Genomic DNA, 25,000 nt, shown 5'->3' with positions numbered 1-25,000 from the left:
GAAGAGCAAGTCCTTGAGCAGAATTCGACATTCGCTTCGAGGGAAATCAGCAGCCCCGGATCCTCGTTGCGGGAACTTCCAAGAATCGGGAGAAGAATCCGCCAACGAATATTGCCCCAGGAGCCGACCGCACGACGCCAGCGAGACCTTCCGCGAAGAAAACGGCTCCCCGGAGGACCGCCGAGGGAACTCGAGGTCACACTCCTCGACCAGAAGCGGCAGACACGTGTCCTACGGGAGTCTCGAACGTTCGAAGTCCGTTCACGCGAAGAGGAGAACGCCACGACGCGATTCTCCCGCTCTCAGCGACGACCTGTACGTGAGGCGGAAAACGCATGGCCTGCGGAACGACCTTGCGAAAATGAGATGACCAGCGAAGGCTCTTATGTATTAAATCTAACTGATTGAAAGAATTAAAAAAAAATATTGGTATGTAAAGTTACATTTGTGCTTAACTCGAATTTGAATCGATATAATCATCAATATATAATCCAGATTTTAACGTGGTGGATCTTATAATAAATGTGTGGATATGTATTATTTATTTTAATAAAAGTATCGAGTAATTTAAAAGTTTCTCTTTAGATCCTGGAAAAGTGGTATAAAAGAACAAAACCGAGGGTAGCAATTGAAAACTAATTATTTCATCTTCCTTCTATCTCTCTCTCTCTCCCACTCCCCCTCCCCTTCCCCTTCCCCCTCTCTCTCCCACTCCCCCTCCCCTTCCCCTTCCCCCTCCCCTTGCCCTCTACCTCTCCCTCTCCCTCTCCCTCTCTCCCTTATTTCTCCTTCCCTACCTCTCACTCTTCCTCCTTCTTTTCCTTTTCCTCCTTCCATCTCTCCATCTCTCTCTCTCCCTCCATCTCTCCCTCTCCCTCCCTCACAACCTCTTCCCTTCTCCCTCTCATCCTCCTCGTCCTCTCCCTCTCTCCCTTCTCTCCTTCCCTCTCCCCCTAACCTTCCTCTCTCTCGTTCTCCGTTTCACATTTTACCTTTCTTCCTTCTATGCTTTTCCTTCTCTCCCTCTCATCTCACTCTTATAAATATACATATTGTAAATGCCTTTACACTTTTTTTTCGTGCAGAAGCTCATGCAGATAGATTGACATACAGACATACAAAAGCTTTCATACATACACAGGCTTTTCCAGACATGCACAGGCTTTTCCAGACATGCACAGGCTTTTCCAGACATACACAGGCTTTTCCAGACATGCACAGGCTTTTCCAGACATACACAGGCTTTTCCAGACATACACAGGCTTTTCCAGACATACACAGGCTTTTCCAGACATACACAGGCTTTTCCAGACATGCACAGGCTTTTCCAGACATACACAGGCTTTTCCAGACATACACAGGCTTTTCTAGACATACACAGGCTTTTTCAGACATGCTCAGGCTTTTCCAGACATGCTCAGGCTTTTCCAGACATACACAGGCTTTTCCAGACGTACACAGGCTTTTCCAGACATACACAGGCTTTTTCAGACATGCTCAGGCTTTTCCAGACATGCACAGGCTTTTCCAGACATACACAGGCTTTTCCAGACATACACAGGCTTTTCCAGACATACACAGGCTTTTCCAGACATGCACAGGCTTTTCCAGACATACACAGGCTTTTCCAGACATACACAGGCTTTTCCAGACATACACAGGCTTTTCCAGACATGCACAGGCTTTTCCAGACATGCACAGGCTTTTCCAGACATACACAGGCTCTTCCAGACATACACAGGCTTTTCCAGACATACACAGGCTTTTCCAGACATACACAGGCTTTTCCAGACATACACAGGCTTTTCCAGACATGCACAGGCTTTTCCAGACATACACAGGCTTTTTCAGACATGCACAGGCTTTTCCAGACATACACAGGCTTTTTCAGACATGCACAGGCTTTTTCAGACATACACGCTTTTCCAGACATGCACAGGCTTTTTCAGACATGCACAGGCTTTTTCAGACATGCACAGGCTTTTTCAGACATGCACAGGCTTTTCCAGACATACACAGGCTTTTCCAGACATACACAGGCTTTTCCAGACATGCACAGGCTTTCAGACATGCACAGGCTTTCAGTCATGCACAGGCTCTTCCAGACATGCACAGGCTCTTCCAGACATGTATAGGCTTTTTCAGACATGCACAGGCTTTTTCAGACATGCACAGGCTTTTCCAGACATACACAGGCTTTCAGAAACACACTGACTTTCAGAAATTACCCGTGCACAAACTTTCAAAACTCAGACATCCAAAGTATCTTACTTAGACACTCAAACCTAACAAATAGGAAACAACTTTAAAATTTCAACAGTAATAACCCTAGAATTTCTTTATCATGTAAATAAACGAGATTTTGTTTTTTTCAATATCTCTATTCAGATTCCTGCATTAAGCATAAGCCTATGCAATCGATGAAATTATTATCGTTTAAAACTATATATAACATGCTTAATTAAAAACGAATAAATGAAATATTAATGGTAATGATGATCATGGGATTGATGATGTAATGGTGATATTTTTAGTATCTTTTTTAGTATTAGGTTATTATCTTTGTTGTTGATATGAAGGAAAGTGTATATAGATAAGGATATGAACATGCATTATCATCGTTATTATTGATATAATTAATGATTGGTATTATCATCATCATTACTAGTATGAGTTATAGCAGCAGTTATAGCATTGGTATCACTTACAGTATTAGTATTTCACATATAGAAAACAAATCAAAGAAAATCAAATCAAGTCTGCTGTGACCATGGCTATCAGCTATCAGCACCGAGAGCTGACGTTGGGCGAGAGTCAGCACGCCTTACCCAAAGCCTAAATGTGGCTGCTGATCTGACACTCTCGGGGGGGGGGGGATGAGAAGAGAGGAGTCGGGGTGGGGATGGTGGTGGGGGGGTGGGGGGGGGCTGGTGTTCGGATGATTATTACTTTTTCTTTCTTTCTTTCTTTCTTTAGTTATTTAGTTATTTAGTTATTTATTTAGTTATTGATTTAGTTATTGATTTAGTTATTTATTTATTTGCTGTATGTTTAGGTCTGTGACTGAACATTGTCTGGAAATCTGTGTTTTATTTCCTACTCTTATCAATATATATTTTTCTATCGATCTACAATTATGATTTGCTTTGGATTTTCGTGTTCCCGTTATGTATGTCTTTCATTTAGGTTTTCTAAATGGTTTTATTTTCCTTTTTTTTTCATTCGGTACTGCTTTCTATTTTCTTGTTCAACTCTTCTACAGATATATCGTCTATCAATCATTTTGTCCGTCTTTCTAATGGTCTTTTTATGACTGTATATGGTGTGTAGGGGGGGGGCAATTGATGGTTGTTTTTTACATTTCTCTCACTCACTTTCTCTCTCTCTCTCTCTCTCTCTCTCACTCTCACTTTCTCTCTCTCACTCTCGCTCACTTTCTCTCTCTCTCTCACTCACTTTCTCTCTCCCTCTGTTTAACCTATCTCCCTTCCTACTTCCTCCCTCCCTCTTTTCCCTCCTTTCCTTCTCTTCCATCTTCTTTCATTCTATTCTGTCTACTTCCCCTCCCCCCTCCCTCTTTTCTCCCCCTCTCCTCCGTTTTCTTTCATCTCTCTTCCCTTTCCCTCCTCCTTCCCCTCACTTCCCCCCCCCCCCCCCTTTCCTTTCCTTCCACGCTAACATCGTCAATCTATCCTTTCCTCTCTTTCTCTCTTTTCTCTCTCTCCCCTCCCAAGCAGACATACAAATAGGAACAAAATAACAAATTGCTCAATACTTTAATAAGAATATGTATTTAAAAAAAGCCAATAAGAACGAGAAACAAGATAAGAAAAAAAAACAATAAAACGAAAAATTGACACGGAGTCCACACAGCCGAAAGAAACGTCTTGCCAACTCCCGTCTTCAGTTGACCTCTGTGACTACTGGAGCTTACACACGATAACTACACAAGTGCGAGTTTTTTGGGTTTTTTTTAAGACGTTTGTCTGAAGTGAAAGAGAGGAGAGGGAAGGAATAATCAATATGGGAAACTGCGTAAGAGGTGTTCCTAACGGCAAGAAGGCCAGGTGAGTCGAAATGTTAAATGAGTTTATTTGTAATAGTTCGGCGTTGAGATCGAAATTTTGAATGGCAAGTAAACGTAATAATAAGCAATAAAATAGTTATCACAACTAATAAATACAATACCTATAACAGCTTACAAACGACGCAAAATTTATATAAAGAGTAACAAGATATTTTATCACCAAGATTTTTTTTTTCTCCCCGCTACGCAGTCTTTTCTGTGCATAAATCAGTATCTATCAATATCTATCTACCTGTCCATATACGAAATAACTTCATTCAATCACTCTTTTTCTCTCTCTCTCTTTTACACAACCCGCCCTTAGCTTTTGTAGGTTAACAGCGCGCCAACCCGCATCAGACAGTATAATGTGACCTCGTTACACTGACCCGGAAATAATGGTGTGAAACTTTCCTATGATATCATATATCTTCCTCTCTAACGATTTTTTTTTTTTTTTTTTTTTTTTATAGGTTTATCATTATTTAGCGTGATATTTGTATTTACGTTGCGGTCTTACTGTTTGGTTTTATTGATATAGGAAAGACGTGCTAGTTTTATTTGCATTATTAATATTATTATGATCACCCTTATTATTACTACAATTACTATTGCTCAGCATATTATCACTATTGTTATTACTATTACTATTATTATTGTATTGATATGATTCACGGTTTTATTTTACCATTATTGTTATCGCTATCATTAACGTCATCGCTATCGATAGCGTTAACGTAATCGGTATCGCTATCGTTGACGTATCGGTATCGGTATCGCTATTGCTAACGTTATCGTTAACGTTAACGTTATTGCTACCGGTATCGCTGTCGCTATTGTTAACGTTATCGGTATCGGATCGCTATCGTTAACGTTATTGCTATCGTTATCGTTATCGGTATCGGATCACTATCGTTAACGTTATTGCAACCGGTATCGCTGTCGCTATTATTAACGTTATCGGTATCGGATCGCTATCGTTAACGTTATTGCTATCGTTATCTTTATCGTTATCGGCATCGCTATCGTTAACGTAATCGGTATCGGATCGCTATCGTTATCGTTATCGGCATCGCTATCGTTAACGTTATCGGTATCGAATCGCTATCGTTATCTTTATCGTTAACGTAATCGGTATCGGATCGTTATCGTTATCGGATCGCTATCGTTAACGTTATCTTTATCGTTATCGGCATCGCTATCGTTACCGTTATCGCTATCGTTATCAATAGCGTTATACTATTTAAGCCATTTGCGTGAACACAGAATATGAATCGACAGGTTTTGCATGATGGATTCAGACAACACAAACCCAGTAGCCTCAACACAGCATAACACATCCACATAAATTCACAAAACATAATGATAAAGTATGAATCACATAACATAATGATAAAGTATGAATGGCCACATCTTACAAGTTTGAACTATTCAAGCAAGCCCTTGGGTAGTTATGTGTAAACAAATGTGATTTTTTTTTCTTTTTTTCATTACTCTCGTGGATCTAGTTGAAAGTACATTAAATTTGTTGTGTGATATACAGAAATTGCATGAGGAAAATGAAGGGAATTATCTTTCAATGGATGAAGAATACATTTTTTGGCATATTCTTATTATATAGTGGTGTTAGTTTAAGCGTATCAGCAGATGAGGCTTATTCGTTTTCTGTATGTCAGTTTCTATTTAGGAGTGACTTTGTTATTTGCGATGAATACTTTTTTTTCAAATTATAAGTATATTATATTTCACTCCCTATCAAATTACAATCATATCATATTTCACTCCCAACGTTTTCTTTTTATTTATATGTAAATCATAAAATAGTGTGAAAGCTGTAGTATTTCAATATTTAATCACTGCAGCATTACATACGCAATTTAGGTAAAACTTTGTTTATCATTGTCATTTTCCCTCCTTTCATTTTTACTTATTTTCCGCCGTTATTTCATCCTGACTGGCATTATTATTTATTCTCCATTTGACTTTTTTCTATGAAATTCTCTTCCAATTTTTTTCATTCATTTATATATACTTCATGTTACACAATTGACAGTGTTTTCTTCTAAATCTGGTTGCTTTTCTTTCTACACATTCATGAGTATTAACTATGTTTCTGCGTTAGAAAAAAAAAAAAGTTTACTTTTATGTTTTTCCTCTCAGGGAGGTTGATGAAGACATTCACAAGACAGAGAGCCAAGTAAATTCCAAGATTCTACAACCTGCAAAACCACTGCCGTCTTCAGACCCTCCAGCAAGTGATAGTGGAGATCCTATTACATATCCATCAGATAATGGATTGACAGACAACACGAGTCAGAAAAGAAGAGCTGACCACCTTGAGACACCTAGTAGAAGTCAAGAACAATGCATCAAATATGTTCCCATGATGACAGATGAATCAATAGAACAGGATTTAGCTCTATCAAATAATGACTTTGATCATACCTTGAATGCAGTGGAGGATCAGAATTGCCAAACTTGTACTCTTCTACATGAAAGGATACAAATACTACTAAGTCAAAAAGCAAGAAGGGAGGAAATGACCCCCTACAGTGATCATCTCACTTGTCCAGGTATATATGATTCTCCAAAGTATGGGACCTCCTGCTTACTGCCTCAACATGGGATCTCAGCATCCACAAGCCAAGAGGATACCAGTTTTGAAGAGAGTGTGTACTTCCGTCAGAATTCTCAAGATGATTATGAGAGCCATTCATGTCTTGAAGACGAGAGCCATTCAAGTCTTGAAGACGGAGAATCAGATCTGTATCCAGTGCAAGATGGCCCAGGCACAAACTGGCAGTTTGGGTACCACTATTTCAATGAAAGTCGTGAAGATGAGACATCCACAGAAGACAACACTATGACAAAGGATTTCTTCCCAGACACAAGTTCACTGAAATTTCCCATGAGTGATTTCCTTAGTATTAGTGGGAAAGGAATCAGTGTTGAAGCATTAGGCTGTGAAGTGACAGTTGGTCCACAGATAGGACTAACAATCTTTGGTAATAAAATATTTTAGTTGCATTCTTTTTACAAGCACTTATTAGCAAGCTAACTTTATATTCCTGAAGTGATGTGATAACTCTGAAAAGTCTGATTACATATAATGCAAGTAATCATATAAATATATATTGTTTAATGGCTCTTTTTGGACATAATTTGTTAAGTAAAGCTTACATAATTAGCCATAACCATGCTTTTCAAAGTAGACTCAAATGGATTATGGAATGATAGTAGGATGTAAGGAATAAGGACAAATTCATATTCAGGTAAGAGAAATTTCTTTTACGATGAAATGTGACGGATGAATTAAGTGTATTAATTTAATTATTCAAGCATGAAAAAAAATAAGGAATAACTTTCACCAAAAATTCTGGATAACCATGATCAAAATAGTTTGTATGAAAGGTTGAGATTTACAAAAAGTTCTGGGAACTTCTGTTAGATCAGTAATGTATAAAATTAGGGAATATGAGCACTGAAAAACCTAGTGCTAAAGAATGGGATTAAAAAAACAGGTACAAAATTAATTATGTTCTTTGTATTTATACACTGTACAGAAGCTTTGCATATAAATGAATTTCTTCTTTATATCCATTTGTTAAAAAAAATCTGAAGACAGAAAGGGTGAAAACTAGAGTCGAAACTGTGTTTATGGACAAGCCTTCTTCCTAAAAGTTATTTTTTGCAAACTGTCTTCAGTAACCCAAAAAAGCATTCAAGTTGGTCCAAAAAGCATTGTTAAAGATCTTAAAACCTGTTAATTAGCCTACCACATATACAGAACTACTTTTTCTTCATTTGTCTATGTTTTTGAATGTCTGCATTTCTGGATTTTTTATTTTAATTCCTTGCAATATAGAGTTCAGGAACAACTTGATGTCCACTTTTTTTTTATCCTCACTAACTTCAACAACCAGATTTAGCTGCGACTCAATTCTTTCATGTTTAGGGAAGTTTGAAATGCATATTTAATGGTCAACATGAAAACTAGGGGATGTAACCAGAGATATACACCTGTAATATACAATAAATTATTCTCTCTTTTTTTCAAATTGTTAACAGATAAAAAAAATATCTTCTCAAAAGTACAAGAAAATATGAAAGATTTCATATATCTATATACCTTCAACCTCAAAAGAGAACAGTTAATAACAGCATTTATTCCTTTAAATACATTTTAATTATTCAATTCTTAACTTCCTCTTCGGTTAAGTACTACAAAAATGTTGCCGCAACACCGAACTGAAGGCCCTGGTTTGGTCGGTCACCACGCTGCAGCAGGAGTGGGATGCAGTAGTTCAGCTCCACCCTCGCGAAGCCCCCTAGACTCATGGCCAGACCTGCCCCATAGGAGAGTCGCATGTCCCGTATGAGGGTCTGGAGGTTTTCTTTGTAGTCGTCCGCTGAGGGGAAGGAAAGGAAGTTCGGAACTAATTATCATAGCCCTGGTAATAAGCAGCAGCAGCAGAAATGACAAGTTAAGCCAATTTGAATAGACTCCATACAAAAAGTACATGTACTACGCCATCTTTTATCAGAAACATCAAACATGCACAAAATAGAAATTGCTCTTACTCATCACAAAGTCCCCAATGTTTCCTGTATTTACAAAGCCATGTAGTCTAAACTTCTCACTGATGGAGCCACCTCGTGAAAGTAGTGGTAGAGGGACGTAGGCATGTAGGGCTGCAGCCCAAAACATCTGTTGAGGAAGAGTTTCACATATCATAATCATTTAGTCATATAAGAGTACAGCAATAAAAGATATAAAAAAGTAACCTTAATTATTTCTTCATGTTGTTGTTGTTGTTATTATTATCGTTATTGTTCATATGTTATGATACAACTTTACTGGTACTTATATGATATTACAAGATTTACTTGCAAACTTCATTCCATTTCATAACAGCAAACTTAACTTTGGTTGAGTTATCCTGATGTTTTAGAGAGATTAGGCTCATTACCACTTATCATAACTTCATCATACACTACAAGGTGCTACATGCTACAATTTTCAATTGGTATATTTTGTTTCCTTTTTAGGTAAACACAGATGCTGTATTTAAGATGTAGATCACTCTGAATGGTTACTTCTCTATACAGACATTCCTCAACTTATGGCTTGGCCCTGAAGCCTTCTTCAGGTAACAATTTAGAAATCTAAAATAAATAAAGGAGTAATTTTCAAAAATCATTAACCCATTGCAGACAGGTGTTATGACATACATAACACAGGAGCTTTAGCCTGACGACGGGCGTCATGCTGTACATGACGTTTGGGGATTTTGGATCACTGTTATTTTACTGTGCTATGAGTAAGGAGTGATGATGGCAATTGCAGCCATAATTACTGTAATTACCAAAATATTAAGCAAACCTAACATCCAAAACCTAGATGACACCACTTTCTTCTAGCACCAGCAGGGGGGAGAGCCTTGAATGGAACCCATCCATCGTCTCTTGGAAGCACTATTTTTATAGTGATGGAAAACAACAAGTTACCAACATCTTGCTCAAAAGTACCACCGATGAAGGATGTGCAGGCTGAACGAGATGAGGAAGGTGACTCAAACCATATCCAGTGTCTAAAATGTGCCAATAGGGATGCCTTTTCCTGGGGCACTCACAGTCATAAGCACAGGTTTCCTTCCTCTTCCCTACCTCTTCAAAAAGAAAGCTTTTTGTCCTCCCATAAAACAGCAATACTTCTATCACACTGAGAATGAAAATAATGAGCTGATATGGATCATATACTACAATTTTAGTCAATTGCAGCATTGATAGAGCCTATCATATGGCAAATATAAGTCTCTTAAACACAATAGAACACACAAAAAATAAAACACAAAAATGGCTCTAGTTTTACAAATAGTGACTAAAAGAGGGAAAAGTCAAAGTATGCTGTATGAAGCTGCCTCACTCTGAAATGAAACTCATCCTAGAGTGGGAAAGTGAATCTATCCCCCGTCCACAATGGGTTAGAGTATTATCAACTCATCACTTAATGCTCGTCTTACAACAACTTCTTTTGCTTTTCAAACAGACCTAAAAAAATATATATATATAAATATATACTAAAGGTTTTTGAAGCATTATGACACCTAAGGTTTGAAAGGGCCATATATGAAGACTGAAGTTTATTGAATTTTCTTTTACTATTTGAATTACTTAAAGTTCTTTCTTAACAAAATGAGGAGTGTCTGTACAGCTATTAGTTGGTAACATGGGAATAAAACTTTTACTTTCCTACTTTCCACTCTGTGCAAAACGTACTACATACCAAGAATGGAAAGTTTCAAGGGATTTTCTTCTCTACCTCAACCATCAGTTTCATTTTACTGTTGTGCAGATGAAACAAAATATCAAGGAAGGACAATTTTCACCATCTTCAAAATTGCATAATGAAAGCTTTTTGATATAAACTCTTATGTGTGTTTTCTCAAGTTACTATAATTTAAAACAAGTAAGCATATACAAAAAAACACACTAAACATCTATACACCCATACCTGCATACCCTCATTATCTACACTCACATTCATATACACAAAATCACATGCATACTAACATTTACACAGTAACACACATCACCTCACTCCCTCAGTCAATCATTTGCTTCCGCTCTCAATCAACACACTCACTGTCACACTCACACACTTAGTAACAAATCAGACTTTGTCACCCAAGTCTCTCTGGAAAATAAGAAAAAGAAATTGCAATAAAGCCTCCATAGCTACCTCTGCCCCAAGGGAACATCCGTCACTGTGTGGTCCAACTCCAGCCATCTCGAAGCCTCTGAGATTCATGGGGCCACCGAGCATGAAGCGGTCTGTAATGCAGTGGGTTTTGTTGTTCCTCAGTGGTAGAAGGTGGCCTGCCTGTAGTGACCCTTGGATGACCTGTTGAAAATGGTTTTCATGGAATAATACAATTTGCTTCTTGTGAATCTTGTCAATGTTGACAGATATGCTTTTTTCATTATTGTAGCACTAATTTAACAAACTATTTAAGACATATCAAACAGCCAGTAGTGAACTATTTAACATCTTTTGCTCCACATTTTAAATGATCAGAACATAAAATTCCAAAATTCATTATAACTATAAATACTACAATATCCTAAAATCAACACAAAGTACCTAAACAATATTAGAGAATCAGAATATTTCATCTGAATGTTGTAACAAATATGATTTTAAACTTACAAGTTCTTTTGTCACTGGAACATTCACTTGCATATCTAATTCATTCTTCAAGAAGCCAATATCTCCTCCTAATCCTGCCAATTCATTCTGAAAAAAGGCAAATTCAAGTACAGTAAAATTAGAGGAAAGTTCTATAATTGTACAGTCTATCTTGAGCACCATTAAAACTTATATATATTTTTTTTACTTATGATATCTACATGTTAATACATTATAACTTATGCAATCTTAAGGTGATGATCAAATAAAATTAATCTCAATGCATTCACATAATTAAAGACATTGTTCACTGTGTAAACTGAAGACAATGCTTAAAGAAAAAAATAAAGAAAGAAAATAAAATACAAGACAAAAAGTTTCTTACCTTTAAGGTAAAAGTGACTCCATCAGTCGGGAAAACCATATCATCTCTCTTGTCAACATTCAATTCATGACGGAGGGAGGACTTGAGGGAGTGGCCTGCTTGTTCCCGTACAGCAAAGGCAGTGGACCGAGATAGACATGAGAGGTGACGCCAGCACCCTTCAAGAATAAGTTTCTGTTGTACCTATTTGAAAATTTTGGGAAGAGCAGGTAATGAGACCGTCTGTATAGGAGTTATATAACACACTGCACTGACCAAAATATATCGATTCAAATTTAGCTCCTTCGATCAGAACTGGAAGCAGATCATTCTCCAAATATAACCAAGACAGGAGCAACTTACATTAGGTGCAGAGTTGAAGGCAAGATTAAGTAATGCTCCACGGTCTAGTTCTCTGAAGCCAGACCAAGGAGCTTCCGAACCTTGTTGGTAAAGACTTGCAGTTAGTCTGGAAATTGAGAAACACAATGATTAACACAGGTCTAGGTCAGAGTCAAAGTCTGGGCCATATCTAGCTGGATTTTTGGGATTATGTCCATAGAGGAACATACAAAACTGCCAGTTTGGCCTCAGACGATGACAGTACATACTCAAAACTGGATGTGCACAAACCCAAGACCTTGCAATTGCAAAGCCAGAGCTCTACTATGCTAATTATATCTAGATGTCTGAGCCAGTATTGATAACAACTTTTAAAGAATTTATGCCTAAATTATAATGAAAATACCCCTAGCTTGCAGAATACTGCAAGGTTTCCAAACAAATCAGAAGATCTGCCCACACCAAATAAAGTAATAAATATATACTGACCCGTTGCCGACGGGGCAGTTTTGGCTCTAATTGATTTAAACAGCATGTAATTATGCCTAACGCCTAACACTGTTCGCCCCTTCTGACCGAGGCCAACCACAATGTGCCCAATGACTTGGCATGCCAGCCATACAAAACCCCATGACAAAATATCTCGCCTCCAGCATCAAGTACTGCCACCACTTGACGTGATATCTTGTTACCCAGTGTTAACAGGGTATTGTCAGTTTCTTGACAAACTACTTGCTCCCGTTCACATCTATAACTCTTTAATACCTTTTATATCATTGTTCATCAAATGTTGAATTTGTACTGAATCATGCCAGTACTGATAGCCTTCAGTTCCTGAATCAATCCCTGATGTTCAGTATAAACAAACCATAAGGAGCTAACTTTGATCACAGATCCTTAACATTTAACAGAATACAAACTAATAATAATATTGATAATGATAATAATAATGATGATAATAATACTGATAATAATAATAACAAAGATTAACAATAATAATATTAACCCATTAACCCATAGTATTAACCCACAGCGGACGGGTGTCATGACATACACGACGTAGGAGCTTTGGCCTGACGACGGGCGTCCTGACGTACATGACCTTCGGGGTTTTTGGATCACTGTGCTATTTTATTTTACTATGAAAAAGGAATGAGTGATGATGGCTACTGCAGTCATAATTACTATAATTACCATAATACCGTGCTAGCTTAACGTCCAAAACCTAGATGGCACCACTTTTTCCTATCACCAGCAAGAGAGAGAGCCTTGAATGGCACCCATCCACGGTCTCTAGCATACACTATCTTTATAGAGCGATGACACACACTAAGTTGACGAACTCTTGCTCAAAAGTACCGCCGATGAAGGATGTGCAGTCAGAACTGGAAGAGGAAGATGACTCAATCCATACCCAGTGTCTAAAATGTACTCCTGTGCCAATATGGATGCCTTTCACTGTGGCACTCACAGTCACAAGCACAGGTTTCATTCCTCTTCCTTACCTCTTCTATTTATCTTTATTGTAGGTGGTTATATGTTTCGTATTCGTTCATGACAGCACAAAAATACGAAAAAAATATAGTTGCCTTTTGTCCTCCCATAAAACAGCAATACTTCTATCACACTGAGTATAAAGAAAATAATGAGCTAATATGGATAATATACTACAATTTTAGTCTACTGCAGCACTGGTAGAGCCTGTCATATGGCATATATAAGTCTCTAAACTCAATAAAACACACAAAAAAACAAAACACAAAAAACGCTCTAGTTTTTCAATGAATGACTGAAAGAGAGTGGGAATGTTCAAATTATAATGCTTCAAGCAGTCTCTCTTTAAAATAAAACTTATCCCGGAGGCTGGACAAGCATATTTATCCCCGTCTGCAATGGGTTAATATCATTATTATCATCATCAATAATAATGGTAATAATAATAATAATAATGATAATGGTAATAATAACAATAATGATAATGGTAATAATAATAATAATGATAATAATGAAAATGGTAATAATAATAATAATAATAATAATAATAATAATAATAATGGTAATAATAATAATAATAATAATAATAATAATAATAATAATGATAATAATAATAACAATAATAATAATAACAATAATAGTAATAATAATAATGATAATGATAATAGTAATAATAATAATAATAATAATAATAATAATAATAATAATAATAATGATAATGATAATAGTAAAAACAAAAATAATTACAATAATTATAATCATTATAATAATAATAATAAAATAATAATACTAATTGAAATATATCAATATAATAATAATAATAATAATAATAGAAAAAGAAATATTAATAATAATAGAACAGCAATAATAACAATGATAATAGTAAAAATTATAATAGTAATAGTAATAGTAATAGTAATAGAAATATAGTAATACTAATAGAAATAGAAATAGAAATAGAAATAGAAATAGTAATAATAATAACTATAATGATAAGAGTAATAATAGTAATAATATTAATAATAATAGTTTTAGTAACAGTAATAATAATAATAATAATAATAATAATAATAATAATAAAACTAACAATAATAATGATAATAATAATAATAATAATAATAATAATAATAATAAAACTAACAATAATAATGATAATAATGATAATAATAATAATAATAATAATAATAAAAATAAAATTAACAATAATAACAATAATAATAATAATAACAATAATAATAATAATATTAATAACAATGATAATAATAACAATGATACTAATAACAATAATAGAAAAGTAAGAATAGAGATATTAATAACAAAAATAATAATCATAATCTTCATGATTCATTACTATCACTATCATTAAAGTACTAAAAAAGAGGGTCAATATAACTCACACAGTGCTTGCATCATTGTGGAAGGGTTTTACGAATGTTGAGTAGAAAGATGAACTCCTCTTGGTGCCATGAGAATATTCAAGACTGAGCTCCTCTGCCCGACCAAAGATGTTCTTCAGCATCCCCCCCGTGGTCACCGTCCCCTCATTGTTTCCCACGCTGGTGTTGACCTTCGCACCCAGAAAGTTCACTTCCCGCACCTCAAAGGTTACCTGGAACATGAGACAGCTTGTGAGGATGTTGGCGGGGGAAAAATGTAGGTATGTGTACAAAGACAGGACTAATGCTGATATAAATGTTTTATCAAACATGCAAAAAAAAGGGATGGAAAAATCTATGTGACTGTAAAAATATAAATAGTGTACAACATAACTGCAGTTATTCTGCTGTAAATATTCACATAAAACACTGCAGAAAGCAGAAATAAACTATGAGATTCGAAAGAGCTACAGTACCGAACACCTTCACATTGCTAATGCTGTCCTGAAAATACCAACTATCTACAACGTACAACTAAGACATTAAACTGGCCAATCAGACTCATTACATAGTCACTAATAAGCATAAATTTCCATTTGCTATGTAAATTGAGTAAACTTTAACACAGCTGTCATTAATTGTGTAGCAACATGAGGATACAGATTACAGAATGGCACCCCTTTCTATAATCTAACAAGTAGAATATGTTCAATAAAAATTAATCTGTTACTCTTTATATATAAAGCACATATACATGTAAAATTCATGTTATGTATTTCTTTTGAACACCTATACAATGAATTGGCTTAGGTTATTTCTAATGATCACATTATTTTTTAGTCATGTTTTGTTATCATCATAACCTTGTAGGGATAATTACTATACTTACAATGACTATGGTGATGACAATGACATCAATGCCTACATTTTTATTTCCTTATATTACCATCAATGCACAAAAAGTGAATAATAATTCAATTATAAATGGTTCAGACTGTATTATATATATGTAAAAAAAATATATGTGCATAAGGTAGAAATATATATAAGCAAAATTAATGCAATAACTATGCATATTAATTCTCTTTCCATAAGGAAACTTTGAATTACTTTGTACCAAATCTGTATAAAAATCAGCTACCAAGCACAAGCTAATAATACAAAAATTCATATCATGCATAGGTACGCAAGATGAGTACACTCTAATGTGCCATATTTATAATCTGTTATACTATAATAAAAAACAGTGCTGAAATAGTTCATAAAAAAAGTAAAATCATCCAACTTGCATCAGGCCAAGAGACTCACCTCAATTCCATCAGCTTTGGCATCTGGCCCTTCATAGGTATCAATAAACACACCAACATCCTTGAAACATCCTAATTTTGCTAATCTTGATCGGGCTTCATGGATCTTTAAAATTACCTGAAAAAAAAAATAAATGTCTAACATTATTCTGATCATCTCTAAACAAAAAATTCAATAAAATACACGGCACATTATTTCAATATTTCCATTTCGTAGTATGCTGATATTCCCTGGTCACTTTCCCTTTGCTTTCACAAAAGAAAGTAGTTATCTTATATTCATCCATTCTACAATATCAACACTTACAGTTAGGACTTACTATACCCATTCAAAAATGTTCAAACTACTTATAAAGAAACGCATACCGAGTAGAAGTCCTGGGCAGTGAAGACATCTCTGACGGTGTTGATGACTATATCGTCTTTTGTGCGCGCCAGCCCCTCAACGTGGACTCTTTGCACATGGGCCTAAGAGAGATCAATTATGTCCTTACATCAGGCTGTGAAAATTTTTTGGTATCAATGCTGTCTTTGAAATATTACCCTCAGGACAGGACCAAGATAGAATCTCAGGGCTCACTCTCCAGGAACATCCTGTAGATAAGGAAATGTCTTTTATGCAATCTTTTTACTTACACTTTTGTGTGTGCAGATCTCCTTATGCTTTTTGCAAAATCACTGTTTGCATATTTGTCACTGCAGCATTTCCATTTATAGATTCAAAAAATTAAATTTCTTAAACAAGTAAAGTATGATACGGTGCATTGTGCATTCAAACTACTTACCGGTAATTTAATATCATATAAATTCTGTAATATATCACAAAAACAAAATAAATGCATGCCCTCCCCTTCTACACTAGATGGGAAGCCATAATAAAAAAAATAGCTTACAGTCTCTTCTTTGATAAAACAAAGTCATCTATTTTGTCAAAGTGAAATCATGCTAATAAGCTTAATCAATATATTTTCCAAGAGTATCAACATCCTTATTACCTTTATACAATCAGATATAGACATGCTAAAAGGAAATCCTGTTTTACCTATCATTTCCACTAGCATAATTACTAATCACAGCAAAATTATACACAAACATCAAGGGAGTTGGAATCTACTTCCATAAGAAGAAAACATAATAAATCTAGCAGTGCAAATACCTGAAAAATGTACGTCATATCTCAACAAGCATAAATACATTGCAAGTAACAAATAACTTCCGAGCTCAAAGATTTTTGGAAATTTCTCAAGCAAAAGACGATGTACTTAGGATATAAAAAAGGATAATAAATCCCACTGTAAACCAAATGGGGAAGAAGGAAGCAAAGTTTCAGTATTACATGCAAAGCGACAGGATTGGGTTAGTGTTCTGACCTGAGTATTCCTCAACTTCTTGTTCATAACCTGAGCTTTTTGCTCAGCCAGCCTTTCTCTAATATTCTTTAGTCTTTTTCTCAGTTCCTCTCTCTCTTCCTTGCTTATATGCTGAAAGTGTAAGTAGACCTATCAGTTTGTGGCTTTTAAAACACAAGAAAAAACAATAATCAGCATCTGGTAGGAAGGTGCTGTAATAGGATTACTAGAACTTTAACCTATTAACAAGGGAAGATGTTATGTCACATCATGTGGTGACAGTGCTTCTCACAGGTGATTCGATATCATGCCATGACTTTTTGTATGGCCGGTACACTGTGTGATCATCCACTTAGCATGTAGGCCTCCGCATTACGAGTGTAAAGTCCAGGCAGAGCCAAAACTGACTCAGCGTTATCAGGTTAAAAGACATGGTGACACCCTTTTTTCCTTTTTTACTACAAAAGGAAAGAGAAACACAAGTCTCATAAGAGATGATCAAAAGGAACGATATGGAAATAAATCCAAAGACATTACTGAAAAAAACAAAAAAAAATCCTGCCACTAAAAAAAATCTGACACTTTCAACTCTGACAGAGTGATAATGTGTCTATATGAAGTCAGACCTGTCTTGGGAACCCTTCTCTAACAAACACTCATTCGGCTATTGATTTCCAAGGTTAAATGAATAACCTTCTAAAATGAAATGAAGAGACAATACAATTTAATCAATGAAAGGAACTTATAAAATCACATGAATTCATATGATACCGCAAAGATATAGTCCTACCAACATAACTTTCCCCAAAAAATATTTATGATAAAATGACATACACAAATATATACAAAATGTACATCTACCCCCAAAAAAATGTGATTTCACAACAACAACAAAAATCACTAAATCAAAGACTAATAAAGAGAAGAGAGGAAACTGAAAAGACTAAATCAGTCAGTAAATAATCCAGATTTCTATTTCCACAAGAAATCTTTCATCTTTAGGAGAATATCACAACCAGAAGTAAAAGAACAAAGTCACCTTTTACTAAAATTCTTAATGAAGTAATATTACCAAAGGAAAAAAAAAACAATAATTTCTATCACTTGCATTTTGTTTGTACACAAGTTCTTCCTGCTAATAACCTGACTGGCCTCAATGGAAGACAAAATGGTAATGACTAATTTTCCTTGTTGTGAATCTAGGCATTTTGACTTACATTTGTCTTTCAAAGAATCACATTACTTCTGCATGCAAAATATAACTATCTGACAAAACCTATTAAATTAACTACACTGTTTTTCATTCAAAAGAGTAATCAAAGGTGTTTCTATTCACAATCATTCATACTTTAAAAAATCCACATTGACCTACAAAGTGTTTTTTCTTTTTATATCACAATGCAAACTAGTTTCCTAGTTTCGTAATTGGGTCAACATGAATCTACATTTTCATAAATAAAGAAATGAGCAAAAATATATACCTAACATTTGCAAATCACATCGAACTTGTTAACAATGCTAGTACATTGGTTATTAAAATCTTTCAATAATTAGTACCTTGGAATGAAAAATAACTTGTTTCAACAATGTTAATTCATGACTGTCACAATAATTACCTTCATTGCCTGGAAGTCCAGTTTATGCCCATCGTGCTCTTCTTGTTCTGGACTCTGAAAAGAAAATTTTTGAGTTAGGAATTATTTCACAACTCGTATCATATAAGATGTCATCTGCCTCAACAATTACATGTAAACCTTTTAGAAATGGTGCAAGATCATTAATAATCCAAAATATCCCATAAGATCAGTTTTGAAATCATCCACTATATATGAAAATTAAAATCCATCTCTCACTTATTTTATTTTTCTCTATCTATTTCTCCCTTCTCTCAGTCTGTCCCCCTGACTCACTGTATCCTATTCCGTCTCCCTAACTCCCTGTATTCCAGTCTGTCTCCTTGAGTCCATCTCCCCTACTTTCTCCCTGAGTCCACCTCACATTCATTCCCTGAATCCATTTTCCTGACTACCCTGGATCCCATTCTGACACCCCGACTCCCTGTTTTCCAGTCTGTCTCACCGACTACAGGTTTCCCTGTTTTCCAGTCTGTCTCACCGACTACAGGTCTCCCAGTCTACCTCTCCGTCTTCAAAACGGTCTCCCTGATTCCTGGACATTCTGCTTCCTAGTGTCTCTCTGAATCCTACAAAAGCTAACAATACTCCACCATATACATTCAGGCAAGATAAAGCTTGGAGGTTCCTTAAATGACAAACTACCAAGGTCTTCAGGGTCTATCTTGCAAGAAAATATGTTTTGGATATCTATTGGCTTTTGCAAGAGCACTGACAGGTGTGGAAGCCACATTGATCAGCATGAGGCCAGAGATGGATGCGGAGATAACTTCTAAACGTGATGATCCAGTCTTACGTCTTGAACTCCCTTCCATTGCCCTCTTTCAAAGGACATTTGAATGTGGATGTGAGAAACTGTTGCTCTGAGTAGATGCTCTTCCTAACCTCAGACCGAAGCCGAGACTTAAACCCACGCATTTGGCAGCCCTCTTGGTTCTCAGTCATGTACATTACCCACTACACTATGGCATCCCCTCCTAATATTTCACAATATCCTTGAAAAAAGTATTTGTTCTCTTTTTTGATAAAATTACAACAATAGGAATGCATGAATATTGAGGAAATGGAAGGAAATGGCCAAAGATGATGTAAAACAATTTTATACACACAAAATAGCCTATACAAAGTACAGATATGGTCACAATTGTCCATCAAAGTCCTTATACAGCTCGGACTACAGTGCCATGTGGTTGGCACTTCCTGCTTCAGCAAAGGCAGACAAACCTCTCTAGTGATTTATCATCAAATAAGGAGCCAGTCCAAACTCCCCAGAATTTCCATTATACTTCACACCATCTCATTTATTAGGATAAAAAGTGTCATTCTAGTTGAACCTGTGATGAATAAAGCTATCACACACAACACATAAAAACAATGTTTTCAATAACAATATTGTTAATTAAAGCAGCAGACCTTAAATGCCATTCTTATATAATTGGATATCCTTGAGTGTATACCCTAACATCTATGCTTGCTGATGCCATTTTAGAATTAATGACCTACAATTCCAACATAGAAAATAAGCGTCAAATTAAACGGAACCACATCACGTCAAGACTTGCATTACCATGAATAGCCCATGACATCATACAGAAACCGTCTAACTCCTCTCGCCATGTGTGAAAAGCCCATGGAATAGAGCATGGAATATATCTTTAAAGCTTCGAGGCTAAAATACCATCGCCTTCCTTCCCACACTCCTTGTTATGTAAGAAATCCCTTGAAGGAGAGAGAGAGTTGGGAGAGTCTCGGTCCCGTCAACACTTCGCCTTCCTTTTCTTCTCCCATTTACACCCCTTATCTCACCCCATTCCTCGCCTCCCATTAGCCTGACAGCTTCCCCGGGCCTTCAAGCTTGACCTTCCAGTCAGCAACAGAGACTCACTTTTGCGTGCACGGTTCCCATTTTGGTGTTTCATGCGGGTTTTGCCTCACTTGTCCTCGTCCTCTTGTTGTTTTCCTCGCCTCCCCGGCCCGGCCACTCGACACTGTTGCCAATGCCCTGGGACGTGGGACCCTTCCACGGCCAGCTCTTTTTATCCGTTTGTCTCTCTCTTTTGATAGAGTTTCCTCTTTTATTCTTTTTGGGATTGGGTTGTTTTGATCTATTTCGTGTGTTTGTGTCTTTGTGTGCGTAATATATGTTTTTTATTATGTCTATCGGTTTGTGTTTGCATTTCCTACTTGGCAACGATTGTTATTATAATTCGAGAGGAAAGTGTACTCATTTTGGTGTGTTTTGCATTTACATCAGTTATAGTTTTTTTTTTAAATATATCAGTCTCCACAATAACCATCGTAAAATATGTTATATAGCGTCGTAAATGACTGACAAGAGATTTGTAAGGTTTGTATTTGAACCTATTGAGGGCGTGGCGGGCTGTTTAATTAGTGCTGTCAACACCCACGCTAATATCCTCACATAGCCTCCATGTCTGAATGGATGGTGGATAATGCATGTGAACACATTGCGTGTGCGTATATATGCATGCCTATACACGCACATGCACCCACTCACACGCATCCACATATGTACGCACGCGCGCGCGCGTGTGTATGTGTGTGTGTATGTGTGTGTTATCCAGTATACGACATGGACATGAAAGAAAGTTTATATGCATGCACGGCCCTTCCAGTGGTGCCCCTTTGGCTTCCCAATAGTGTCCCTTCGCACGTTATAGTGGTGCCCCTCGTTATATATGGTGCCCTTTAGGCCCATCCAATGGTACCACTCTGACCCTTCCCATAATACCCTAACGATCTATTCTAATGGTGCCCCGACGGCCTTTCCAATGATATTGTGATGGGTATAAGATGGATCTCTCTGCTACTATCAGTTTATGTGATGGTATAATTATCCCAAATTCTGATACCAATTTGTGTGATGGGAAAAACGGGTCCCGTCTCTGGCACCAGAGTATGTGGCGAGCAGAGATTGTTCTAATTCCCACACATAATGAATAAAGGGTGATGTGAAACACGGTAGCTAAAAACATTAACAATATATTATAACTCACGATATATATATAACATTATTTACAAGGGGGCACGATATATACACGCAAAGGGGAGCTAAGCCTATCGCAAAGCTAACGATATCTGAGCTATAAGTATATCGAGAACACTAAGGAAACAATGGCAATGCACAGTATATGAATTAAGTCACTAAGGCACTAGACACAACTCTACCTGGAATCCTTGAGGAGGAGTCGAAGAGAGGGGAGGACCTCTCGACTCGAAGGCTGATTGAATTCTATTTGAATCTATCTATGACCTATTTTGAGGCGAGATACTGGGTCAGTTCGAGGGGCAGCGGTGACTCTTCTCATCGGGCAGAGTCCTACTCGGTTTGGCCTGTGATTGGCCGACGGGGAATGGGGTCAGCTGGTAGCCAAGCCTTCCAAGCGACTCCAAGTGGGCACTAAGGGTTGGTCCTGGAATTAGGAGACGTCGTAATTGATATTAATTATAATTATTTCGTAATTCCTGTCATATAAATCCTGCATCTTGTTCATATAATGATTAAGACCTTGATAGATATTCTATTGGCCATTTTATTGTGTTCTTTGACCTTTCTAGTGATGCCTTTCGATCTTTCAAGTAGTGCCATTCCAATGGTACATTTCGGTCCTTCCAATGTCACTCATTTTTCCTTTCCAGTAATACTTCTATGGCCCTTCCAATAATATTCCCATGGCTCTTCCAGTAAGACTCTCATAGCCCTTCCAGTAATACTCTTATGGCCCTTCCAATGGCTCTTCCGATGGCGCCCCTTGGCCTTTATGGTGGCACTCCCATTGCTATTCCAGTGGTGCCCTAATGTCCCTTCCAGTGGTGTCCTCACGACTCTTCCAGTGGTACTTTTGACCCTTCAAGTGTTGTTGTTTTCCAATGGTGACCCCTAAGCCTTTTCAGTAGTACCCCCACGAGCATTCTAATAGTGATCCCTCAGTTTTTCCAATGGCACTCCTTCGGCCCTTTCAAGTAGTACTCCTATAGTCATATTTCATTGGTGCCTCTCGGCCCTTCCACTGGTGCCCGCTCGACCTCCCTAGCGGTGCCCCGATGGCTTATCCAGTGGTATATCTCGGTCTAGTCAATACCTAGCAATTAATCTGTCATTGGCGGATATCGTTCATGCCAAGATTTTAGACTGTACGGTTAAAAATATGCATATGGTATGCTCTGTTTTAGCTGTATAGTTGAAACGAATTAAGATAGTAATAACAATGAATATTAGTAATTTTTTTCTTGGCCATATTTGATAGGCATTTATGTCTTTATATTCAACTTTTCGTAGTAAACTATTCCTCTCTCTCTCTCTCTCTCTCTCTCTCTCTCTCTCTCTATCTATCTATCTCTCTTTCTCTCTCTCTCTCTCTCTTTCTCTCTCTATCTCTCTCTCAGATTTTTAAGTACTTTTTTCATTCATTTTGAAATAGACGGGAATGGGAGTTTACTAATATATCATAATTCCAACATATGTACTTACTGAAAGGTTGTAAGATAATGAAGCCACTTCGTTAGTAACCGATTGATGTATAAATAAATAAAGTAAATACTTTCGATATTACAAATCATTTAAAATTGGAATTGTCGGGCGCAGCATAAAGCCTTGGAGAACACCGCTTTCCATGCCTGTTAAGTTTGTTGTTTTTGCGTCAATATTCATTAATAGGGTTCGTTTGTTTATTTCATATCCTGTTAGCTGTGTGGTTAATTGATATTCATCATATGTGAATTGCAACCCAAAGATTTCGACGTAACGTTAATTCAAATTGTTAATAGATTAATTAACTGTTCTTTTGCAATAATGATATTGCACGGATCCATCTGTGGTCCAAGGTAATGCTAACGTTAGAATATGAATATAATCACTACACATCGTGTGGTGAATAAATGAATTTAAAAGACAGATATGATTGCAGTAATGAGATTGGTGAATAGATACAGTTTAAAAAACGCTAATAATGCGTATTCCATTGTAGAGCAAATTCGTACATAATAGGGAAACGGTATAACTCACATGACAATTGCGAAATTGCAGGATAATCTCAGCCGTTGTTCATGAATCATGCAATACATACAAGCACTACTGCTTCGGTTTCTTCCTTGAGCAATGATAGTCACGGGGACGATTAGCCAGGCACGCGCATGGCAAGGTAGGATAGGTTGACCTTGTGGGAAAAGGTCAGAGGTAACAATCCTTTACAGCTGTTTCTAAGCAAAATGATTGGCATGAGGCTGACATGAGAGACGTGTTACTGGTCTGCTTGAAAGCTCTTGGCATGGTTGCTTGGCACTGTGAAATGGACACCGATGTTCTTGTCTAGAGATGATTATCGAACAACCGCAGCCACACCAATGACGCATCGCAGGTTTGAGAAGTGAAGGGATAAAATAAAGGCTGTTTTCAACTACGGTCCATTTTTTTTAACAAATGGATATATACCTTTGCATTGGTCGCTATTACGCATTGATGACAATGACTTCTTCAGGTCAACGTAATGTTAAGATAAGACGCACCAATATAGGTGAGGGTAGCCAACATACGACGTTAAAGAAATACAAGCACATATAAATCATACGTATACAACTCATTTGTTCATATGATATGTTCAAAATTCTCCCCATGATTCATTAATGTCGCAAATCACAGTTAATTGTTCTGGAAAGGCCTCGCATCGGAGACTAAGCGACCAGTACCATGTAAACATGTCCTTCACTCCGTTGTGGGAAAATGACAGTGAGTTTTTTTGCCGATTTTTTAGCCACCGGGGATCCTCTGCGTTGGTTTTGAGTTGAGCGAAGTGCTGTTCATGGTTCAGGGAAGATGTGGAAATTTAATGTTAGCGCCATATATAGAGAATGTATAAGAT

The 25,000-nt window shown here is 36.7% G+C and overlaps 4 protein-coding genes across 5 annotated transcripts in view; 3 read left to right on the top strand and 1 right to left on the bottom strand.

The window, feature by feature from the left end:
- The window catches only part of LOC122261930 (uncharacterized), an 8,075-nt gene extending 7,651 nt beyond the window's left edge, over positions 1–424 (top strand). Inside the window, exon 3 of the mRNA XM_086538418.1 lies at positions 1–424. This exon is cut by the window's left edge and continues 1,285 nt beyond it. Within this exon, the coding sequence (XP_086394544.1) occupies positions 1–370 (370 nt within the window). The 3' untranslated portion in view covers positions 371–424.
- Positions 425–3,910: 3,486 nt separating this feature from the next.
- On the top strand, positions 3,911–7,220 carry LOC147471557 (uncharacterized). Its single transcript, XM_086538417.1, has 2 exons — positions 3,911–4,067; positions 6,227–7,220. The coding sequence occupies exons 1-2, from the start codon at positions 4,024–4,026 to the stop codon at positions 7,086–7,088; spliced, it is 906 nt and encodes a 301-aa protein (XP_086394543.1). The 5' UTR covers positions 3,911–4,023; the 3' UTR covers positions 7,089–7,220.
- Positions 7,221–7,594: 374 nt separating this feature from the next.
- LOC122261929 (sorting and assembly machinery component 50 homolog) lies at positions 7,595–21,144 on the bottom strand. Of its 2 annotated transcripts, XM_043029763.2 has the most exons (12): positions 21,007–21,144; positions 19,104–19,157; positions 17,509–17,619; positions 16,505–16,606; positions 16,140–16,256; positions 14,853–15,064; positions 11,983–12,088; positions 11,641–11,823; positions 11,277–11,363; positions 10,809–10,970; positions 8,648–8,774; positions 7,595–8,475 (listed from the first exon to the last, which is right to left on the bottom strand). In XM_043029763.2, exons 1-12 carry the CDS (start codon positions 21,025–21,027, stop codon positions 8,288–8,290), a joined length of 1,470 nt encoding a protein of 489 aa, XP_042885697.1. In that variant the 5' UTR covers positions 21,028–21,144; the 3' UTR covers positions 7,595–8,287. The 2 variants fall into 2 exon arrangements, with proteins under 2 accessions (XP_042885697.1, XP_042885698.1); XM_043029764.2 differs by lacking the exon at positions 17,509–17,619.
- A 3,655-nt stretch (positions 21,145–24,799) lies between these two features.
- The window catches only part of Atg13 (Autophagy-related 13), a 10,502-nt gene continuing 10,301 nt past the window's right edge, over positions 24,800–25,000 (top strand). The window contains exon 1 of the mRNA XM_043029762.2: positions 24,800–24,867. The gene's annotated coding sequence lies outside the window, so the exon portion shown is untranslated. The remainder of the gene's footprint in view (positions 24,868–25,000) is intronic.

The sequence above is a fragment of the Penaeus japonicus genome, unplaced genomic scaffold, assembly GCF_977035675.1.
Source record: "Penaeus japonicus unplaced genomic scaffold, GWHDUDI00000001_assembly GWHDUDI00000007, whole genome shotgun sequence".
Lineage (NCBI taxonomy): Eukaryota > Metazoa > Arthropoda > Malacostraca > Decapoda > Penaeidae > Penaeus > Penaeus japonicus.
This window is presented reverse-complemented; position numbering and strand designations above follow the sequence as displayed.

Excerpts from the sequence above, each read along its gene's own strand:
- LOC147471557 (XM_086538417.1), top strand. The coding sequence starts at position 4,024 with ATGGGAAACTGCGTAAGAGGTGTTCCTAACGGCAAGAAGGCCAG. Across the intron at positions 4,068-6,226 it reads CCTAACGGCAAGAAGGCCAG|GGAGGTTGATGAAGACATTC; the intron begins GTGAGTCGAAAT and ends TTTTCCTCTCAG.
- LOC122261929 (XM_043029763.2), bottom strand. The coding sequence starts at position 21,027 with ATGGGAACCGTGCACGCAAAA. Across the intron at positions 16,607-17,508 it reads AGAAGTTGAGGAATACTCAG|GCCCATGTGCAAAGAGTCCA; the intron begins GTCAGAACACTA and ends GATCTCTCTTAG. Across the intron at positions 10,971-11,276 it reads TTCCAGTGACAAAAGAACTT|GTCATCCAAGGGTCACTACA; the intron begins GTAAGTTTAAAA and ends CATTTTCAACAG.